The sequence below is a fragment of the Centruroides sculpturatus genome, unplaced genomic scaffold (genome assembly GCF_000671375.1).
Source record: "Centruroides sculpturatus isolate CEXI.00-Female unplaced genomic scaffold, Cexi_2.0 scaffold119, whole genome shotgun sequence".
In the NCBI taxonomy this organism is placed as follows: Eukaryota; Metazoa; Arthropoda; class Arachnida; order Scorpiones; family Buthidae; genus Centruroides; species Centruroides sculpturatus.
Window position 1 is genome coordinate 1,011,680 of NW_019384338.1, and position 20,940 is coordinate 1,032,619.

At 27.5% G+C, this 20,940-nt stretch overlaps 1 protein-coding gene across 1 annotated transcript in view; it reads left to right on the forward strand.

The window, feature by feature from the left end:
- The window catches only part of LOC111632790, a 70,723-nt gene extending 52,484 nt beyond the window's left edge, over positions 1 to 18,239 (forward strand). The window contains exons 17-18 of the mRNA XM_023377321.1: positions 3,286 to 3,386; positions 17,900 to 18,239. Of these exons, the coding sequence (XP_023233089.1) occupies positions 3,286 to 3,343 (58 nt within the window). The 3' untranslated portion in view covers positions 3,344 to 3,386; positions 17,900 to 18,239. The remainder of the gene's footprint in view (positions 1 to 3,285; positions 3,387 to 17,899) is intronic.
- Positions 18,240 to 20,940: the final 2,701 nt, after the last annotated feature.

Genomic DNA, 20,940 nt, shown 5'->3' on the forward strand with positions numbered 1-20,940 from the left:
TTTTTTGTTTATATATAACATTCAGGAAAGTAAAAATTTTAAGGAATTATAGCAGTTTTGTATGAATTTTTAAAATTAAAATATTGTCTTGAGTGCAGGTAAAGTAAGAGAACAAGTAAAAAATGTCTGATGATGTATTGTTGAGGAAATAAATTTTGTTTAGTTGCAATATATATACATATATATATATTTTTCTATTGAAAGAGTTTGTTTTTATTTTTAAATCAGCTATTTGTACTGATATTGTATTAAAATATCTTTTTCTTCTATTATGAGCCAATGTGTTAATTTGTTACTGTGGCTATTACAAACTGACTACCATAGTTAAAATGAACAAAAGAACAGTTTGATGAAAAATTTTACATGGACAATATGTAATATGTATGTATTACTATCAATAATGCTGTTCTGATAAATTTTAGACTATTTGGTGGTTAAAGTTCATTAATATCAAATAATAATTCCATTATAAATCTCCAGAAGTTTTAAAATTAAAAATTCTGGAGATTTTTAATTAAGTTACAATCTTTGCATTCTAATTTATTTAGTGATTCAATAATTTGAATTATAAACGAAAATATTTTAAATAATGTTAACATTAATTGGTAAAATTTTAAATAATTTAATGTTAGATAAATTTGGAAAAACATTAACCCAAAGAGCAACTTGAATTTGTAATTTTTGCTTAATATGTGAGTGTACTGCCAGTTCAAATATTTAAAACTGAAATTCCTAAAATGTATATTAATTTAAGATTAGTGTATTATAATTTTAATGATTATTTATTGTCATTCCAGCTTGTTCACTAATCTCAAATAGCACTTTATTCTGTGTTATGTAGTACAGGTAACCCCGTATAACATGGTAGTTACGTTCCAAAAAATTGCCGTGTTATGCGAATCCATGTTATACGAAACAAAGAACTAATACGAAAAGGAGGGTTAGGTTCCAAAAATTAAAAAACATGCTAGTATATTTTCATAATTAAGATAAATATCTTTATTAAAATTTTCTTAAGAAGTGATACATATTAATATAAATTAAACAATGTTTTCTTTGTCATCACTAAAAACTATTAACCGAGAGCATTTTCTTTTTGGCAAGTTATCCTTATCCTCTGAGCATTTTTCTGCATTATCTTCAGATCCATGCTTTACCTTCTGCAAAATGTATGTAATTTTAGATTGCTTGCTTCTAGATAAAAGGTCTTTATAAATTTCCTTAAATGGTGCTAAGCACTTATGAAGAATAAAGCAAGTGTGGAATAAGGGAATAACATTCGGCAACCTCAGAAGCAGAAGCGTTGCGATCTGGCAACATTGAAACAAGTTTCGAGAAGGACTGCGTGTATTGACAGAAGGCGAGAAGAGAAAATTTACATACTTAAGTACTAATAGTTCACAAAAATAATAATTTTCGTGAACTATTATTACTTAAGTATATAAAAATTTATTACATTTCCTGTTGTACGAGGGTTTTACCCAATTCTCGAACTGTGTCAGAGTAAATCCGTGCTATAAAAGTACCGTGTTATACGGGGGATGGTACCAATTCTCGAACTGTGTTAGAGTGAATCTGTGGTATAGAAGTGCCGTGTTATATGGGGGTTACCTGTACTCCAGTATATGTGTGTTAATATATTACAACCTGGATATTCTAAATACAAAATATGTCGAAAAGTATGGCATTTTCTCTTATTACAGATTTAACCTGTTACAACGTGCGATCCAAAATAATTGCATTGTTTTTTTCAAATCCATATTTATGGAATATAAATATTTTTTCATTTGGTTGGTCTCTTCTAAGTTATTTATAGATCATTTATGTATTAAAAATGTAATTAATCACGGTAAAAGGTTAGCAGGAACTTTTCAACATATTCATTATATTTTTCATCATTCTTTTCTTGTACATTGATTCCTAAGATATTAACCTTTGTTGTAGTATACATTTTTCAAGAACACTTGTTTTGTTATTCAAGTTATTTTGTTATATTTTTCTGCAGACCTTCACTTTTAAGGTGATTAAGGTGTCTAGAGTTATTATGTTTACTTTGTTACGTACAGTAACTCTGGATAAGCATATATAAGTGTAATAAATAAGCATAATTTGTAGTCACACATAATTACTGATCCAATAGTATTATCTATACATTTATAATGGCAAGAAAAAGTATGAGAAACACTGTATTATTGTGATATCATTTTCATCCAAAAATTGATCACATGTATTACAGTCACAATGTGATATTTTGTGTTTAAATACATTGTTGTTTTAGAAACCCTTCTGTTTTGCAACTACTGGTTTATAATTAACGTTTGTTCACTTATTCTTTCTGTTATTGAAATAATTGAATTAATTATAATTCATTACATATATTATAATTATTGAAGATTCTAAAAGAACAAATCCTGAAGAAAGTAAAGTGGTTTTACAGCTATTTAGTTTATCTAATAAAACAGTGGGAAGAGTGAACTTTATTCATCAGAAAGTATAGAATGAGAATGTATCCAAAGAAATGATACTGGCCAATTTTTGCCTGTTAGTTAATGTTCTTGCTGTATAGTCTCAACAAATGATGAAACATTAGTCTTGTCAAGTTTCAAAAAAGCTTATACTCTGCTTTGTTGAAATGTTATGGAACAGCATTGGAAAGATGAAAGCCAGTGTCATGATCCTAATGTAGACATCTTCTTTGATGGAAAAATTCATTGGATAATTTCTTGTCAAAAGAAAAAAAAATGTTTCTATGAAGAAAAATCAAGTTTGTATCAAAAGTATACAATGATATGGGTTTATATTTAAAATTTTTCAAAGATTATCATTCCTATTAGATTAGAAGTATAAATGAAATTTTATTAACAATAATAAATAGGCCTATTTGTAATTGACCATAAACAAATTATGTACACATTTCCTTTATTTCAATTTTGGTGCAAAAAATGAAATTACATAAAGTCAAATACTTTAGAAAATTTAAACAATTTAAAAAATTCTGCATAGGAAACTTTATACTCTAATGGGTTAATCTATACAGGGTATTTATATTCTTTTCTCAGTTTGGTAATACATAGGATTAATTGTTTTTATTTAGTTAAAGTTATGTATAGATTTTATATACTATATTGACAGAAATGTGGATCTGTGTAGTCTTATATATAATTAATTGAAATTTAAATCCGTATTTTATTTTTTAACTGTGTTTTAATCTTATAGATTATTATTTATTCTACAATAATAAATGATAAACTTGTAAACTATGTTGCAATTAAATATTTTCTATAGTCCAGAAGATAATTTTGTTGAAGAAAGAACAAGTAACGAAACATCGCTTGTGTCTTAGCTAAAAATGCAGTGATTTGAAGAATTTTGAGATATTTGGACTAGTAAGTAAAATAATTATCATTGATATTTCTTTACAAAATATAATTAAAACTAAGCAATTATTTTAAATTATCAAATCAATCACTAATGCAGAGAAACTTTAAATGTGGAACCTTTTTATTTTTTGATTTCAATGTTTTAAAATTATATGTAAAAAAAAAAATACTTATAATTTTTAACTCTTAGTTTTTATATTATATGAAGTTTACCAATTTTTATATATTTTATAAGTTTTTAATTATGTATATGCATTTTATTGTTTTGATGTATTTTGTTACTATTATTTTTGTGGGACAAACCAGTTGTTTTTTGGGATTAGTCATCACACACCATATAGCATTACTTTGCAAATTATAAATAAATAAAATAAATATCTGTATAAATATAAATTTCTCACATAATTCTAAAAATGTATTTGAAAAGATGTGATCAGTTGTTAGATACCTTTAGTGTATAAATTTCATTTTTATTTTCTTTTAGTCTTTTTGAAATATTCACTTTTTTAAATGTAAATCGTATTAAATAATATAAATTTGAATGATATTAGGACAGTATGAGTATATAATAATAGCCAAAAAACTTCAAATATTGGAAATAAAATACTTTTACCTTTATTACTTAGACTTCTTTAGTTAGAATTAGCTTTGCTTGATAAACAAGAAAGTAGCATATATTTAAAATTTTTTCAAAGATTATCATTCCTATTAGATTAGAAGTATAAATGAAATTTTATTAACAATAATAAATAGGCCTATTTGTAATTGACCATAAACAAATTATGTACACATTTCCTTTATTTCAATTTTGGTGCAAAAAATGAAATTACATAAAGTCAAATACTTTAGAAAATTTAAACAATTTAAAAAATTCTGCATAGGAAACTTTATACTCTAATGGGTTAATCTATACAGGGTATTTATATTCTTTTCTCAGTTTGGTAATACATAGGATTAATTGTTTTTATTTAGTTAAAGTTATGTATAGATTTTATATACTATATTGACAGAAATGTGGATCTGTGTAGTCTTATATATAATTAATTGAAATTTAAATCCGTATTTTATTTTTTAACTGTGTTTTAATCTTATAGATTATTATTTATTCTACAATAATAAATGATAAACTTGTAAACTATGTTGCAATTAAATATTTTCTATAGTCCAGAAGATAATTTTGTTGAAGAAAGAACAAGTAACGAAACATCGCTTGTGTCTTAGCTAAAAATGCAGTGATTTGAAGAATTTTGAGATATTTGGACTAGTAAGTAAAATAATTATCATTGATATTTCTTTACAAAATATAATTAAAACTAAGCAATTATTTTAAATTATCAAATCAATCACTAATGCAGAGAAACTTTAAATGTGGAACCTTTTTATTTTTTGATTTCAATGTTTTAAAATTATATGTAAAAAAAAAAATACTTATAATTTTTAACTCTTAGTTTTTATATTATATGAAGTTTACCAATTTTTATATATTTTATAAGTTTTTAATTATGTATATGCATTTTATTGTTTTGATGTGTATATTAAAATTTATTACATTTCCTGTTGTACGAGGGTTTTACCCAATTCTCGANTCTGTATAAATATAAATTTCTCACATAATTCTAAAAATGTATTTGAAAAGATGTGATCAGTTGTTAGATACCTTTAGTGTATAAATTTCATTTTTATTTTCTTTTAGTCTTTTTGAAATATTCACTTTTTTAAATGTAAATCGTATTAAATAATATAAATTTGAATGATATTAGGACAGTATGAGTATATAATAATAGCCAAAAAACTTCAAATATTGGAAATAAAATACTTTTACCTTTATTACTTAGACTTCTTTAGTTAGAATTAGCTTTGCTTGATAAACAAGAAAGTAGCATATATTTAAAATTTTTAAAATAAATTTCAATAGAGAAATTTTTATAACCTTATCACTTCAAAAATATTGGAAATCGCAATAAAAATGTTTCATTGGGGGAACAAATTAAAAGATAGATTAAAATGCTTTTGAGTATTATATATTCAACAATAGGAATCAGACAAATCTAAATGGAATAGAACTATGACTTCCATATATCTAAACTGATTTAGCTGTTTTACAGTTATTATATAGTTTTTGGTTTTGGATTTCAGTATTATAATATAATAGACAATTGCTATTGTTGCCACTTGTTTTGATGTCTACCAAGCACCTTTATTCTTAAGGACAACATAAGAACAACATGGATAATTTAACATCTATAGTATGTTGTTGTTTTGTCTGCTAGGAATCCTGTATACTTTGCTTCTTTTTAGTGAGTTAACACACAATTCATTGTTGCATAATCCTTAAAGATAGATAGTTTCTATTAAGTGCCAGAGATGTTTTCAAACATTTTTACTTTTTTATGTATTATATGAATAGGAAGAGTGTTAAAATAGTAAACAGAGAATTATCTATGTTTTGGTAAGTTTTCTTTACATGTTATTTTCAACGAAGATGGTCTCTTTCTAACCAAATCGCAGAAGTTCTAGTTAAAAGCTCTATCAATTAGAAAAACAAATGCTGCTTTCTTATAATATGAAGGAAGGATCAAGAGTATTGGTTGGAATTTATATTGAAACAAAGAAATCCTTTCATGTATAATGGTAGTTGCTGAATAATTGTCAGTGCTTTCAATGATCATAAGATTTAAGAAATGAAGTTTTGAAGTATTTTGATTGTCTTTAAGTTTTAAGTGTAGTGAATCTCTGAACATCAGGATTGTAAGATTAGATTTACAAGTCTTTGATTATATTGATGATTATAGTATTCAAAAGCACTTGAATATAAGGAGCACTTGAAAGCTGCTTATATTTTTTGTTTCAGTGAAGCATTTTTATATATCAGTTGTATAGTGCTTCAGGAGAAATACTGGAAGTCATTTGATCTGTTGAATTTTTTTTAATAAATGTAGAATGAATTACTTTATAACTTTATATATTATTAAATTTAATGATTTTTTCAGAAAATATACATTTTTTTGAATAAGTGATTCAATCATATTTCTAATTTTATAAATTATTTAAAATATTCAGGTGAAAATAATTATTTTTAATGAATAAATCAATATGACTTAAGTACAAAAAACAATGGACTAAAACAGCAATTAAAAATAAGTTATGCTTTTGGATAATAATTACTAAATATATTAGTTTTGCCAGCATTATTCCAAAAAATAGAGGAGTGTTTTTATATGTTTTTCCTGGATATTTTTCATAATCAAGTTACTTATTGTTTTGAAAATTTTAACTTGTTTTAATTTTTGATTAATACTTTATTTCTTGTTCTATATTAAAATTATTTAAGAAGTAGTTTATATTTTTAAAAAATTTACTTTACTTGAATAATAGATTTTCTTAAATTAAGAAAAAGTTTATATTATTTTGCTTATTACTTAAAGAAATAAGAAAAATAATGTGTAAAATTAAATAAATGCTATGCTTTATACCAGTGTTTCTCAACGGGGGCGATATCGTCCCCATGTTGGCGGTTTTCCATGTTAAGGGGGAGATTAGTAACAATTTATATTTTGGGGGCAAAAAACAATTTTCTGGGCATCGGAATTTTGTAGTGAAGGGGGCGATACTACATAACGGTTTTATTGGAGGAGGCGACGATTCGTTAGAGGTTGAGAAACACTGCTTTATACTATACTTCAGAAATAGAAGATTGTCAAAAACAAGAAGTTTCTGAATTGTATAAAAATCGCCTTTAGTGGATTTAGTTCCATTCTTATCTTTAAACTAGCAGATCCCGCCATGCATTGTTGTGGTTCAAAATGTATCTATTATAAATGTATAACACTTTCCCCATGGGGGGGTGGAATTTTTCGAAAAATCCCTTAGTGTACATTTTCTTGGCATACCCTATTAAAACGCAATCAAAAATGCAAAAAACTGCATCTAAAATAGTATAAATTGAAGCAGAGTTCTTTATGGTAAGCCTTAATCCTGTCCATCTCCCAGGGGGATTTCGACATGTATATTATATAAAAACACGTGCGTATTCGAATGCAGCGTTGTGTCAAAATTTCAAAGGAATCGGTAGGAACAAACGAACACTACAGTTTTATTTATATAGATATAGATGATGATCTGCTTTAGTTCATTTTCACAGAAAAGCATAATGCCTCACAGAAAAGCAAACTTAGGGCGTCGTACTTGTAGTGCCATCTGTTGGACATAAAAGCCTTAACCTAGATTATATATTTTAATTTATATGAATGTTTAACGGAATAATATACAGCCTATGTCCACCCTGAGGTTTCATTCTAAATATTGGTGAAATAATTTTTGAAATCGGATGAGTAATTTTGGAGATTACCTGCTGCAAACAAACTTACAAACATTACCTCTCTATAATATTAGTATAGATTGGTCCATGAATAAGACTATGAATACTATACATATATATCAATAAGAAATTTTAATCCAATGGAAAGTGTTGCATCTGTAAAACAGATATAAATGTTTCTTTTTATGTGATAAGTGAATGTTAAATTGATTTTTATTTTTATTTATTTTTTATTGTAGCTGTCAGTTTATTAACATTATATGGAATTATCTTTATTTGTTAGTTGATATAAGTTAGTCTTAACATGCACTCAAATATAAACTATAGAGGAAAAGTTTACTAAATAGTATCTGTTTGTTTAATAAATTATAACTCTACAACCAATCATTAAGATATGAATATGCTTTAATGGAGTATATGAATAACAGTTACATAACTTTCAAGTACTGTACTTTCAAGTTCTCATTCTAGTCTTCAGGAAAGCAAAAATGAACAAGCAATTTTCTTGTTTGTTTTTGCTTTCCTAAAGATGAGTGAAAACTTGAAAGCTAAGTAACTGTTATTCATACACTTCATTAAAGTATGTCTCATAGTTTAGTGTCTGTTTACTTCTTAAGATGTATATTTAGCTATGTTAGTATGAAGGGATTGCATTACTAATTAATTCCTGTAAGGTATATATCATTGATAAAGGAAATGAAACTATGAAAGGTTCTTAAAATGTAGTGGTAGTTATTGACTAAAAAAAAAAAGAAGAAAAGAAAAACATTAAAGGAAAGATATAAGTAAAAAATGTTGAGATAAACTTTAAAAAAGAAAATATCAGTTTATGTATGAAATGAATTATAAGGACAATAAGTTCAATTTCATTAAAAATAGTTAGAATAATGGTTTATAGAGAGATGAAAGAATATAAAGGTCAGGTGCAAATTAAAAAATTAAAATTAGGTGAAATAACATTGAAGAAGAGATAAGAAATATTCAAAAAGTTAAATTTAACTTAGAATAATAATTACAGAAAATAACTGTATCCATTCTCATTTTGACTTTTTCAAGAAAGATTATTGAAAAAATAAATTATATTTGTTATATAAATTCTAGTTCAAATGCTAGGACATTGCTTTTTAAGAATTAATAAAATTATTGATTCTTATGTTAGTGTCAGAACTAAATTGATTAAAGATTTTAATTTAGAGTTAGTATTTTGTATTAATATTTTGATACTAGAGGATTATGTACATAGGTGAAAGAGAGCAATAATAAATATAATTAGTAGCATTCGTTGGCAACTTGCTTAACTTCTTAACATTATTCAAGTTTGTGAGATAGTTTTGCATACAATATTTTTTAATTCCCTAAATTAATTACAATTTTATGAAAGAACAAACTACAGTAGAGCATCGATTATCTGACTCAATTGGGGACTCAGGTTGGTCGGATAACCGAAAAAAATGAAAAAAATACATTATTAGTATAGTATATTAGTATATCCCATATAATTAGTATATTAGTATATCGCTATTAACCAACTTCACATTGAATTTTCATCGATGTTAAGCCTAACAAATTTTTAAAAAATAATCATCACTATGGTATCATTAAAAATTATTTTTAAATTATTTTATTGCTCACAAAACAAACAACCACTTATAATTAGAATATTAAGTCTTGTTTAAATACTGGCCGCCCTTTAATGGTCGAGCCATGTTGCCAGCTAAAACATGCAAAAATTTAACAAAAGTAATATTAAAGTAGCGAAGACATAGCCAAATATTGTACTGCCACATCACTAGCGGACATTTGAAATTTGCCGACTAGAACGGTCGGTTAACCGATGTGACGGTTAATCGGGGGGTCAGATAATCGATGCTCTACTGTATTTATACCTCTAAAAAAAAAAAAAAATGATTTAGGACAGTATAGTTTAATATTTTTATCAATATGATATTTAGGATCTGCTATTCTGACATTTTATTCTTTGCTTTCAGTATACTGTATAGTTCTCCTTACTTACAAAAGTGGTGTTAACAAACACTGCTTTTGTAAGTAAGGAGAATAAAAACAAGGTAACTATGATCTACAAGATAAATTGTGTCTTTGCATACATCCTGCTGCTATAGTATTTCAGTTAATGGATTGGTTGTTTCATTTCATATAAATCTTATAAACTTAAATTGAAACAAATATTGAAACAGGAAAATAACACCAAAAATGAATTTTAAAGTTCAGAATGAAAGTTTACAAAATTACTTAATAGATCATAGAGAAAGAAAATTCTGATTAGAAAGTAAGAAAAACTTAGCTAGAAAGGTATTAAGTTATTCAAAAAGATAACATCTGCAGTGCTATTCAGTCCAGAAAACTACAGATATAGGTGGCTTACAGTTGTCAATATGACTTTATTAAAAACCATCATCTAAAAAGCTTTTTTTTTTTTTTTATTAGAATTAAAGTGAATAGAAGCTTTTCAGCTTACATTGTTATATTAAAAGTGCACTGAATCTTTAACTTAGGACAGAAAAAACTATTTTCATATTCAACAACTTTCATAAAAGCACAATGTGTATAATGCTAGGCTGATTGAACATTAGGATGTTAGATTGATCTTGCATATAAAAAACATTGATTTTAAATTTTGCAAAATTATAGAAAACAAATTTATGACTACAATATGTTATATATGGACAAGTTTCTGATTTAATAAAATAATAATCATTGAAATGATTAATTGAAAAATTGTCTGTTATAATTAAGTTCTAAGATATTAAATAATTAAATTGACTTTTTTTTGGTGAGAATATAAGAGAGAACATTAATGATTTCAAATATATTATTTTTTTAATAAGAAATAGAATGTAAATTTGTTTGATTTTCTCCTATTTTGTAAGATAGTGCATTAGAAGTGATTTTGACACTACAAAGATCATTCCTAAGATATTGCTGATATTGCCACAATTTTTTAATAAAGCCAATATGTACTGTATTTTGCAGTATTGTTGTTGTTGGATTCACTCAATATGCAGACACAAAAATACATGCATAATTTAGAAACAAAATGTTTTTTGTCTACATAATTACCTTCAAATTCAAAATTATTAACTTTTGACTTAGAATGTGTACTTGTATATCTGTGTAGTAAAACTTGAAACTTAAATTCCTAAACTAGGATTTCTTTTATTACAATTACAAGCATGTTACGGTCCTCAAACTTTTCATAAATGCTTCTCAATTTCTAACAAAAGGTTAGTAGTCCAATGTCATTAAATTAAGACTATAAATGATTACCATATTTACTCGCATATAAGACAAGGTTTTTATTCACTTATCACAGCTTCAAATTTCTAGGTTGTCCTATATGCGTGAGCAAAAGATTCTTTATGTCTTTGCAACTGATATTTACAAATTGCATGAACAAAAGTAGTAAAATAACAAATCATTTTAAAATAGTTCCCCTTGTAAATAGAAAATATTCAAACAGTTTCATTTTCTTCTCCTTGTCAGCTTATCTGATAAAATATGAAAATCTTGAGTGTGCTTGCAGAATTTAAATTTGTTATTAAATTATTCAAATTATCTTTTTCTTGTCATTTATAAAGATTATATTCATTGACTTTACAGTTGAGTATGGCACATTTCAACTGAATCTGCATGCTTGCAACAAATGCCTGCTATTAATTTTCTAAGAATAAAAGAATGTATAAATTTGGAACTCACTGTTTATCTTTAGAGTTTCAGTATAATAAAATAGTTTCAGTATTAGTACAAGTTGTTAAGATAGCAAAATATTGATTATAATATGGCTTAAAAGTCTGATATTTAAAGCCAAACATATTAGAAAGCTGAATGATATTCTGAAAATAATTTAACTTTTAGATTTTAAAATAATCACTCTCATATATATAATATCAAATATTGTTTATATTGTTGGTCATGTGCCATGGGCAAGTTGCTATAGACANAATAAAATTAGAATTGTATTAATAAATCTAATTTTCTTTATTTTGATCTTTAAAGTCACACTTTGTCCTATATGCGAGTAAATATGGTATGTACTGTACATTTCCAATCTGGTCTAACTGGATCCAGCTTAGTCTGTCGTGATTTACATGACACTATCATATAAAGAAAATAAGGTTGGTTAAGGAATAAAGTATTAGTTGAAGCAAAGCGTCATTAAGTTAATTTCTAATATTTAATTAAATTATACAGATAGAGGTCAATGATTATTATGAAGAAATAACTTTCCATGCTTAAATCTCATTAGTATGAAATATAGAGTTCCAGTAGAAAAGCTATTTTGTAGAGGACAAGTAAATTTTTTATTAATGTAGATTATATATATACAGAATTTTAGAAATTATGAACATTATTCTAGTTATTGATGGTATTTGTGGTAGTATTTTTTTTATGGGAAGGTCTTTCATACCAAATGGCATTATCTTTTGTAAAAAATAAAAAAAAAAATAAATTAAGCACATTTTATACACAGTTGTCGTAAAGAAAAACAAAACTGCAATTTGAAATGAAACTTTTTAATAAGCAAAGTACTTTATTTGATGCATTGAAAGCATTATATTCCTCAAAACATGGAGGTATTAATTTACAAAAAACATAGTTAACTAGAACTAATGGGCCAGGCTTATTTTATTCTCAGTATATTTAACACTTTCCAAAATGCATTTCGGCATTACTGGCCATTTTCAATTGGATTATATACAATGCTATGAATACGAAAATATATGAAGGTAATAAACTTAGGTGCACTCTGCATTCACAGCTATTACTCAGCTGGATATGCAAATTTTTTACTACTTTGTGCTTTGTACAGTCACCAATATGCAAACAAAGGGCAATATAGAATAGAGCGCTGTCTCCATGTTGTTCAGAGTTCAAAAAAAATTATAAAAAACATGTTAGGATTTTTGGTTTGTGAGAAGATTCTCCAGAAGTGATGCAGTGGAATGGCTATGCAGCAGATTTCTTGGGACTGGACCATGGACCATGACCACCTGTCTTGGATAAAAAGTCAATGGTGGAGTAACTTGGTTTGTCAATGCACTTTTTCCAGTCTGTACAGAAATATTGGCCAGAGAGTCATCATACAGCACAATGTAGGATTTGCCCAAAACTGTGTAAAGCAAGAAGTCAAGCTTTCAGCAATGGTGCTGTTGTGGGGGGTATTTTGAGTATTCTGTCATTGACGATTTACTTTTGTGTGATGACTGTCAATACACAGTGCTATCAGCCAATTTTTCACTGGCATTTCCTGCCTTCAGTGGCTTACCTTTGTTTGTAAGGAGATGATCTTCCAACAAGATCTTGCCATGCTGCATACTGCAAGTTCCATTACTAAGTGGTTTTTCAAAAAACAGGTAAGGAGTGAGTCCCAAACTTACACTCAGAATCCAATCAAGGACTTATGGCATGTCTTGAAGAAGGTGGTGTGAAAAAACAAACCCCAAACAAAAGATTGACTGAGGACAGTACTTTAAGAAGCATGAGCCAGCATTCCACAAGACCTTTATTTTGTATAATGCCTAGACAAGTTGTCAATTTGTATGCTGTGAAAAGAGAGCCCGCAAAGTGGTGATTATATGTCAATGCATGGTGTACTTAAATTTATTACCTACATATTTTGATTGGAGTGATGTTTCCAGGCATACATCGAGATGCATGTTATAGCATACATATTGATTTTTGTTTTGAAGCATAGCTCAAATGAAGTACTTGTAAATTTCTAATTGCAATTTATAAGGAAACTTTTGCAAATTGCAATAGTTTAAAATTTGATTATTTTAAAAAATTATATTAAAGTATTTTAAACTTTTTAAGCTATAATAAAATCTATATTTTTATTATTTAATTTAATATATTCTGTTAATAGATTTAAAGAAAATACTGAAAAATCCTAATATAAAGTATAATATAAGTAATGTTAAAGATTATTATTTATTTTTTAAAATGAAGTTAATCTTGTATTTTTATTATTGTTTAATTATTAATAATTAATGTAAATGAAATATCACTCTTTGTAGAGCAAAGTCTTTTTATATCTGACTAACTGCAAGGACCCACTTTGCTGGGTTTTTATTTGTGGGCAAAAAGTAACGATAGTGAAGATTAAGATAATTACATTATAGCCAATCTTACCTGTTTTCACAGAATGCAAGAATTAGGTCCCCCGTTTCCAGACTAATTAGAGAATTTTTACGTCTAGTCAAACGAACTATTTTCAGTTTGATCAATTTTCTGAAACGTTTACAATTGTTCTATAATCGAACCAATTCGAAAATTTTTAAAATCAAAATAGAAAATCTTCCACTTTCAACCACTTTAAGCCCCCATATCTCCTGCACCCTTATAGCTATCGAGACACAACCACCATAGTGCACGAATGGAGACTTGGGGCTACTACCAATGTTCCCTCTAATTTTTTTTGTGGATGAGCCGAACACATATTTCTCTGAGCAAAAAAAGTTTTTACTGAGCAGATTCTGAGCAAAAAATTTTTCTGATCATATATACATAAAATCTTATTTTTTTCTATAAAAATTAAAATAATTAATTATAAATTAGAGATTAAAATTAATTTTTAAACATACTTTTATACAAAATATTATCTCTTGTCAATGATTTAATGTATTTAATTGAAATATACAAAGCAATAATCATGTTGATGACAGAGTGAGAAATAAGTAAGCAACAATTCAAATCGGTGTGCATGCTTGCCTGCGCGGCACATAAATTCTTATGCACAGCAACAATTTGAGCAGTGCGCGGCCGCGCAGCTTAGAGGGAACATTGGCTACTATCACATACAAACACCATTCATGTGCAATGTGTAGTTTTGGCTGAAAAGTGAAATATAGGGACACACATGTCCATTTATATATATATATAGATAATATTTTAATATTTAAATCTATATATATATAAATTAAATCAAAAAAGAAAGAAATATATTTAAAAAATTTTTAAATACTTATGTCATTTTGAACAAAAATCACTTACTTTATGTCTTTGCAACTGATATTTACAAATTGCATGAACAAAAGTAGTAAAATAACAAATCATTTTAAAATAGTTCCCCTTGTAAATAGAAAATATTCAAACAGTTTCATTTTCTTCTCCTTGTCAGCTTATCTGATAAAATATGAAAATCTTGAGTGTGCTTGCAGAATTTAAATTTGTTATTAAATTATTCAAATTATCTTTTTCTTGTCATTTATAAAGATTATATTCATTGACTTTACAGTTGAGTATGGCACATTTCAACTGAATCTGCATGCTTGCAACAAATGCCTGCTATTAATTTTCTAAGAATAAAAGAATGTATAAATTTGGAACTCACTGTTTATCTTTAGAGTTTCAGTATAATAAAATAGTTTCAGTATTAGTACAAGTTGTTAAGATAGCAAAATATTGATTATAATATGGCTTAAAAGTCTGATATTTAAAGCCAAACATATTAGAAAGCTGAATGATATTCTGAAAATAATTTAACTTTTAGATTTTAAAATAATCACTCTCATATATATAATATCAAATATTGTTTATATTGTTGGTCATGTGCCATGGGCAAGTTGCTATAGACATACACAATATTTGTGTCATCTATCATTATGATATGCTAGATAAGAATTCTTGATTAAGAAACCTGATTAGGCCAGACCATTTTGGATCCACCAAGAATGTCATTTGTTAAACATGTTTTTAATGTTGCATCTGGATTTTTCACACTGGTCTGAGCCTTGTCAAGCCAAAAAACTGTGTGCGCATCCTTAAGATAACTGACAACACTATCCAAATTTATGATGATTTTTCGTGGCTCGTGTACAAGTCATAAGGGGGTAAATTCTTTTATATATTTTATGTTGCTGAACATTACAAATGAGCATAAATTTTTGTTAGTTTTGTCATACAGGTTTTGTTTGATAATGTTTCTTTATTTGTTCTTATATCTATAAGTTCCCTTTTTCAAAAAACTATTGCAGTAACTTTCTTCATTTCTGTAGGATACTGTATTTTATTTTAGAAAACTGACTTGGAGATTTTATTCTCCAAATCAGTTTTCATCTGTTTATTTTATTTCTTTGAATTTATGTAACTATGTTTCATCTTCTGTTATGCAGCATGAGAGATATTTCATTCATTCAAACTGCATTAGGAATTCAAAGGAAGTATTGGAGGCAACTGACAGATACAGATGAAATGCAATACAATAATTCTTGTTTGATTACATCTGCCAGATCTAATTAGAGAATATTTTATATCACTAATCAAATATGCATTATATATTTCTACATACATCATATGTCTCTATATCCACTATTGTTATATTACTTATTTTTATATATTTTTTAATGTTTGATAGAATAAATACAAAAGTTGAATTTTTTTAGTAAAATTTTAAACTTTTCAAAATTAAAATAAACATAAGATTATATTTACAATCTGATGATGATAAGTTATTGATATAATTGGTCTATTTTTCACATTTGAATTGATTTTGAAGGAAATGAATCTGAGTTATTGTAAGTTCTGAATTAATCAGATTTTATTGTAATACAGTAGAGCCTCGAAAACTCGGCCTAATGTGGACCGAAGGGTGGCCGAGTTTGTGAAAATGCCGGGTTATCGGGAATGGGGTTAAAAAAGGATAAGTATGCATGTTTCCTCAGAAAATATTGTACTGTACTTGTATGTATTGTTTGCTTGAGAATACAACAGAGAATAAACTACCCAAATACCCTTAAACAAAGGAAAAGTGCGTCCTTTATGAAGGCATAGAGCCTTTACTACATGAAAATGAAAATTAATGAATACACTGTACAGTAATTTACCTGATAAGACAGACCTCAGAAAAATACTTTATGAGGCATAAAGCTGTCTATGATGAAAATTAATTATCTAAGGGTATTTTTGCCCTGCCAAGGTGTGGCCGAGTTATCCGTAGTGCCGGGTTATCGAGTGCCGAGTTTTCGAGGCTCTACTGTATTTATAATTGTAGTGTTGCTTATTTTAAGTTGATATTAGAGAAAAATATCAAAATTTATTTAGTTGATCATTAAGAATAACTTAAGTAACAAATAACAATCAATAAAGCATGTATAAAATAAAATCCTGGAGTTTTTATATTTAAAAAGTTTCCTTTTCCTCCATTGTAATAGTTTGAAACAATGTAAATATTTTATTACTGTATAATGTTCTGTTGAAACAGTATGATCAGTTCAAAACTTATAGTAATGTAGCAATTTAAAAAATATGAGTAAAATATAAAAATGAAAATTGGGATAATTTGCAATTGTAATAATATTTGATTTACTTAAGAGAAAATGTTTCTAATTAAACTAAATTATTAAAAAATTTGTTTAGTACTGAAAAAATTGTTTATACAATATAGTTGCCTTATAATCTATAAATCAAGTTTAATACTTTCCTGCAACTGAATGACAAGATTTACAGATCTTACTCAAATATTATTCAAATGCTGATTTTAAGCCATTTATATTAGTGTGTTCATCATGTTTTCAATGTAATCTTATTCCAGAGTTTTACATCACACTTTAAAGAACATCCCTCGGAATAGTGAAGATTTTATATTTTGACTTGAGCTATGTCTAAAGTCATTGGATTGGTTTATATACAGTACACTATCTTTGGAATATCTATAAAATAGAAGCCAGAAAGATTTGGATCTGGTGAATATACATGCTGGTTTCTTCCATAATGCAAAGATCTTTGAAGTTTAGATTAAATGTACTGAATACATCATTATAATGTAAAATGTAAATAACTTCAAATTGGCATTTGAGGATATTTGAGTAAAATCTGTGTATGTTGTCCTACAATTGTAATAAAACATTAAACTTTGTAAGCAAGTTTTGGATCACTCTGCATAGTCTCTTAACAATTTATAATTCATTGCTTGGCTAACAGTGATCACAGAAATAAACTATTAGTTATTTTTAATTTATTTTAAAATTTTCTTTATTTGTAGATTGATTCAAAAGAAAAATTCTGATTACATCATTTTAAAATACATTAAAAGTTCTAAAGAAAAACAACTTACTGTAAAAAATGAATAATTTAATTATTTAATGAAAAATTTCTATAATTTATACATTATTGCTAGTCTAGTTAATGAATTTGCATATATAATAATAATAATAATTTACTAACAGTATATTTATTTTTTTAGAAAGACTCTGTATATCACTATTGCTAAACATCAACTTCTACTGCAAGTAAGAAACATCAATTATCATCATCGTATATCCACAATGTTTCTTTACGTTGCACCTGCCTTTTTTGTAAATATAGGAATTAGACTTGGTGTGATTCATTGATTCCACTTTAAAAAATTACTATTAGACCAATGTCTTGTTAAGACTAGTAACAATGTACGAAAAATGTAAAATATTTTACAGTATTATTCCAAAATTCATAGTAAAAAAAAAAAAGAAAAATCATTAACTTTCACTGCATATTGACCTAAAAATTAAGTCCAACATGTGTTTTTAATAAAAGTCAATGAAAATCCGGATTCATATTTAAGATTTTAATTGTCCAAAGTACCATTTTTGTGTTACTTTACACTGTTTTTATGTAATCCTATATCTACCAAAAATATGTCTCATTTTAGAAAACGTTGATCGAATTTTATGAATTAAATAAGTGCAGTTATATCATCCAAGTACAACTATTGTCCAGGAGACAGCACTATCATCGTTAAATAAAGAACTAATTTTTTAAAATTAATTACAATGTAATTAGATGTACGGCAGAGTTATATATATATCGATTTTCTTTCAATAACTTTCTTTATTATAAAAATATAAAAAATTACGAAAAGATTCTTTTAAATTATCTAAAAATTCATTTATTCTTTATTAATTAATGAAAATTTTATATATATATATGCAGTTTAATACTGTATATATACTGGCTTGTTTAACGATTAAAATTGAATTTTGTTTAGTTGAATATATTATTTCGCTATACATTATTGTATATTTTCATCATTTATGTTAATAAATGACAAATAAAAATAATTAAATTTAAAATATAATAAATGATGTAATTCAACCTCATTTTAAACTATTCAAATTGCATTATTTCATAGAATTTTTATATAATTTGTTTTACTTATTTAAATAGTAAGAACGGGAAATTAACATGAATCTTAAGAGTTTTATTATTTAAATAAGTTTCATGACTAAAAAAAAATGGAGTAAATAGATCATTCGGAAATATTACTAATTTATCATTTCATATTTTAAATTATAAAATAGCTAATTGCTTTTAAAAATTCATTAAGTATAAATTCGTTCCAGTCTCTTCGAATTAGCAGTAGAATAAAACGAAATTGGCCGACAATTTATAACGAAGCGAGGTGAAAGGTTAAAGTATTGACATTTATTTTATTCCGTCGGATATTCAATTTCTTAATAAATGAAACATAAACCTTTTTAGGAAGAAGAAAAATTATAATGCTGTGAAAATAATTAGAATATACAAGAGTATATTTAAATACAGTACTTAATATTTTAGTTGTATTTTAGATTGGAGTCAATTTCTTAACAAAAACATCTGGCACAGACTGGTATGCATTTACTCATGAATTTTCTTATAATTCGTTAAAACTATCCGTTCAGATTCAATTTAGATGGAGCCATCTTTCTCACGTGTCGAATTATTATTATTTCTCCTGTTAAATAATTTAATGTAAACATTAGATGACGTCCGAAATTTTTTGATGGTCACGAGATTAGACACGAAGACCCCCGACTGTTTATGAGCCGATGGTCCTGGGAGAACTTCTCTTAGGAAGTTCACATCTTTGGGCGGAGTCTCTTCAAATTCGGTGTAAGGTGTTTATAGTAGTGAAAATCGTAAATAGTTATAGTAGTGATTTTAAAAAGGTGATTGCGTATGTGGCAATTAAACTATTACATTTCCTAAGCAAACATCTGTACAGGAAGGAGAAAATAGGAAAATTTCAATTTCCGTTCTTTCAGACTTGCCTGGTAAAGTCGCGACTTATATATCTTTTGTCTAACTGTCAATCCGAAGTGTAACGGCAGCTGGTGGTACGCGTGACTCGCCTACGAGGCCTTCATTGAGACCAAAGGACACCGGGCTATTTACTCATCGCGCCGATAAGCCCCGTCTGCTCCATAAGAACGTCCCCAACTAAAGGCTTGTATTGTTTTTGTTTGGCATTTGGGGGAAAAATTGTCAATCGAGAAAGGCACCTGCACCGTTTTTACACTTAGAGAAATATGTCACCCGAGTAATCCATCAGGAAGTTATCAGACACTACACGTGTCTTGTCACGAAGCACGGCGACCAGGTGAAAGTGACAGCGGGCGGAGTGCTGTTGGAAATTGATGATCGGTCGGGAGATGCCTGGCAATTACGTCTTCGACATTAAAGCGTCGGAGGAGGCATTCTGTTCACAATCCCGAAAAATATTTCCATTTTTAGATGTTCTCTTCTGGCGATTAAAAGTAATCCGCCCTTTAAAAACTTCGGTTCCTTAAAAAAAAGAGAGAAGCATTTTCGACTAGAAGTAGCAACGGCGGTTCGGCCCTTCCCCTCTAACGATTTTTAATATGATTTTTCCATTTCCAAGATGGGACACATTCGGCCTTGGAAGCGTGGATAAAACATTGTCATATATATCGAATGACGTCAGGATTTTAATCAAAACACCCGATTGTAAATATACGTCTCGGCACGTGTTCGACTTTGCTAGTTATTTAATTACAATGTCCGTCTAATACGCGGATCTGCGGGGTGCTGGTGCGTCGTTGGTCTCATTCATCAGAAGACGAAGCCTTCTATATCTAGTAAATCATGTTTAATGAAAAGGAAGTATAATAAAGTGCGTTATGTCGGTGATAAATGACCACAATATAGCCGCAACCATTGTGACGTTCTATCGGAAATTGGCGGTCTGCACCACACTTGTATTAATATGCGGTGCTGGGTGGATTTAAATCGAATTTAGGAAACGCTTCGGGTAAATTTAAAATGATTAAGGCGATTTGCGACCCGATTGATCGAGATGGTTGCAAAAACAAAAAAATGGGACAAAATTTGCTTCCATCGCAATGAGAACGTTATTTAATGAGGGAACGTCAGGGAGGAAAAATGCATTTTTAAAGTGGTGCGGAGTGAGTAAATCTGTACTTAAACAAGACAAAGGGTGGAGCGAAACACGCCAGGAATTTTTAA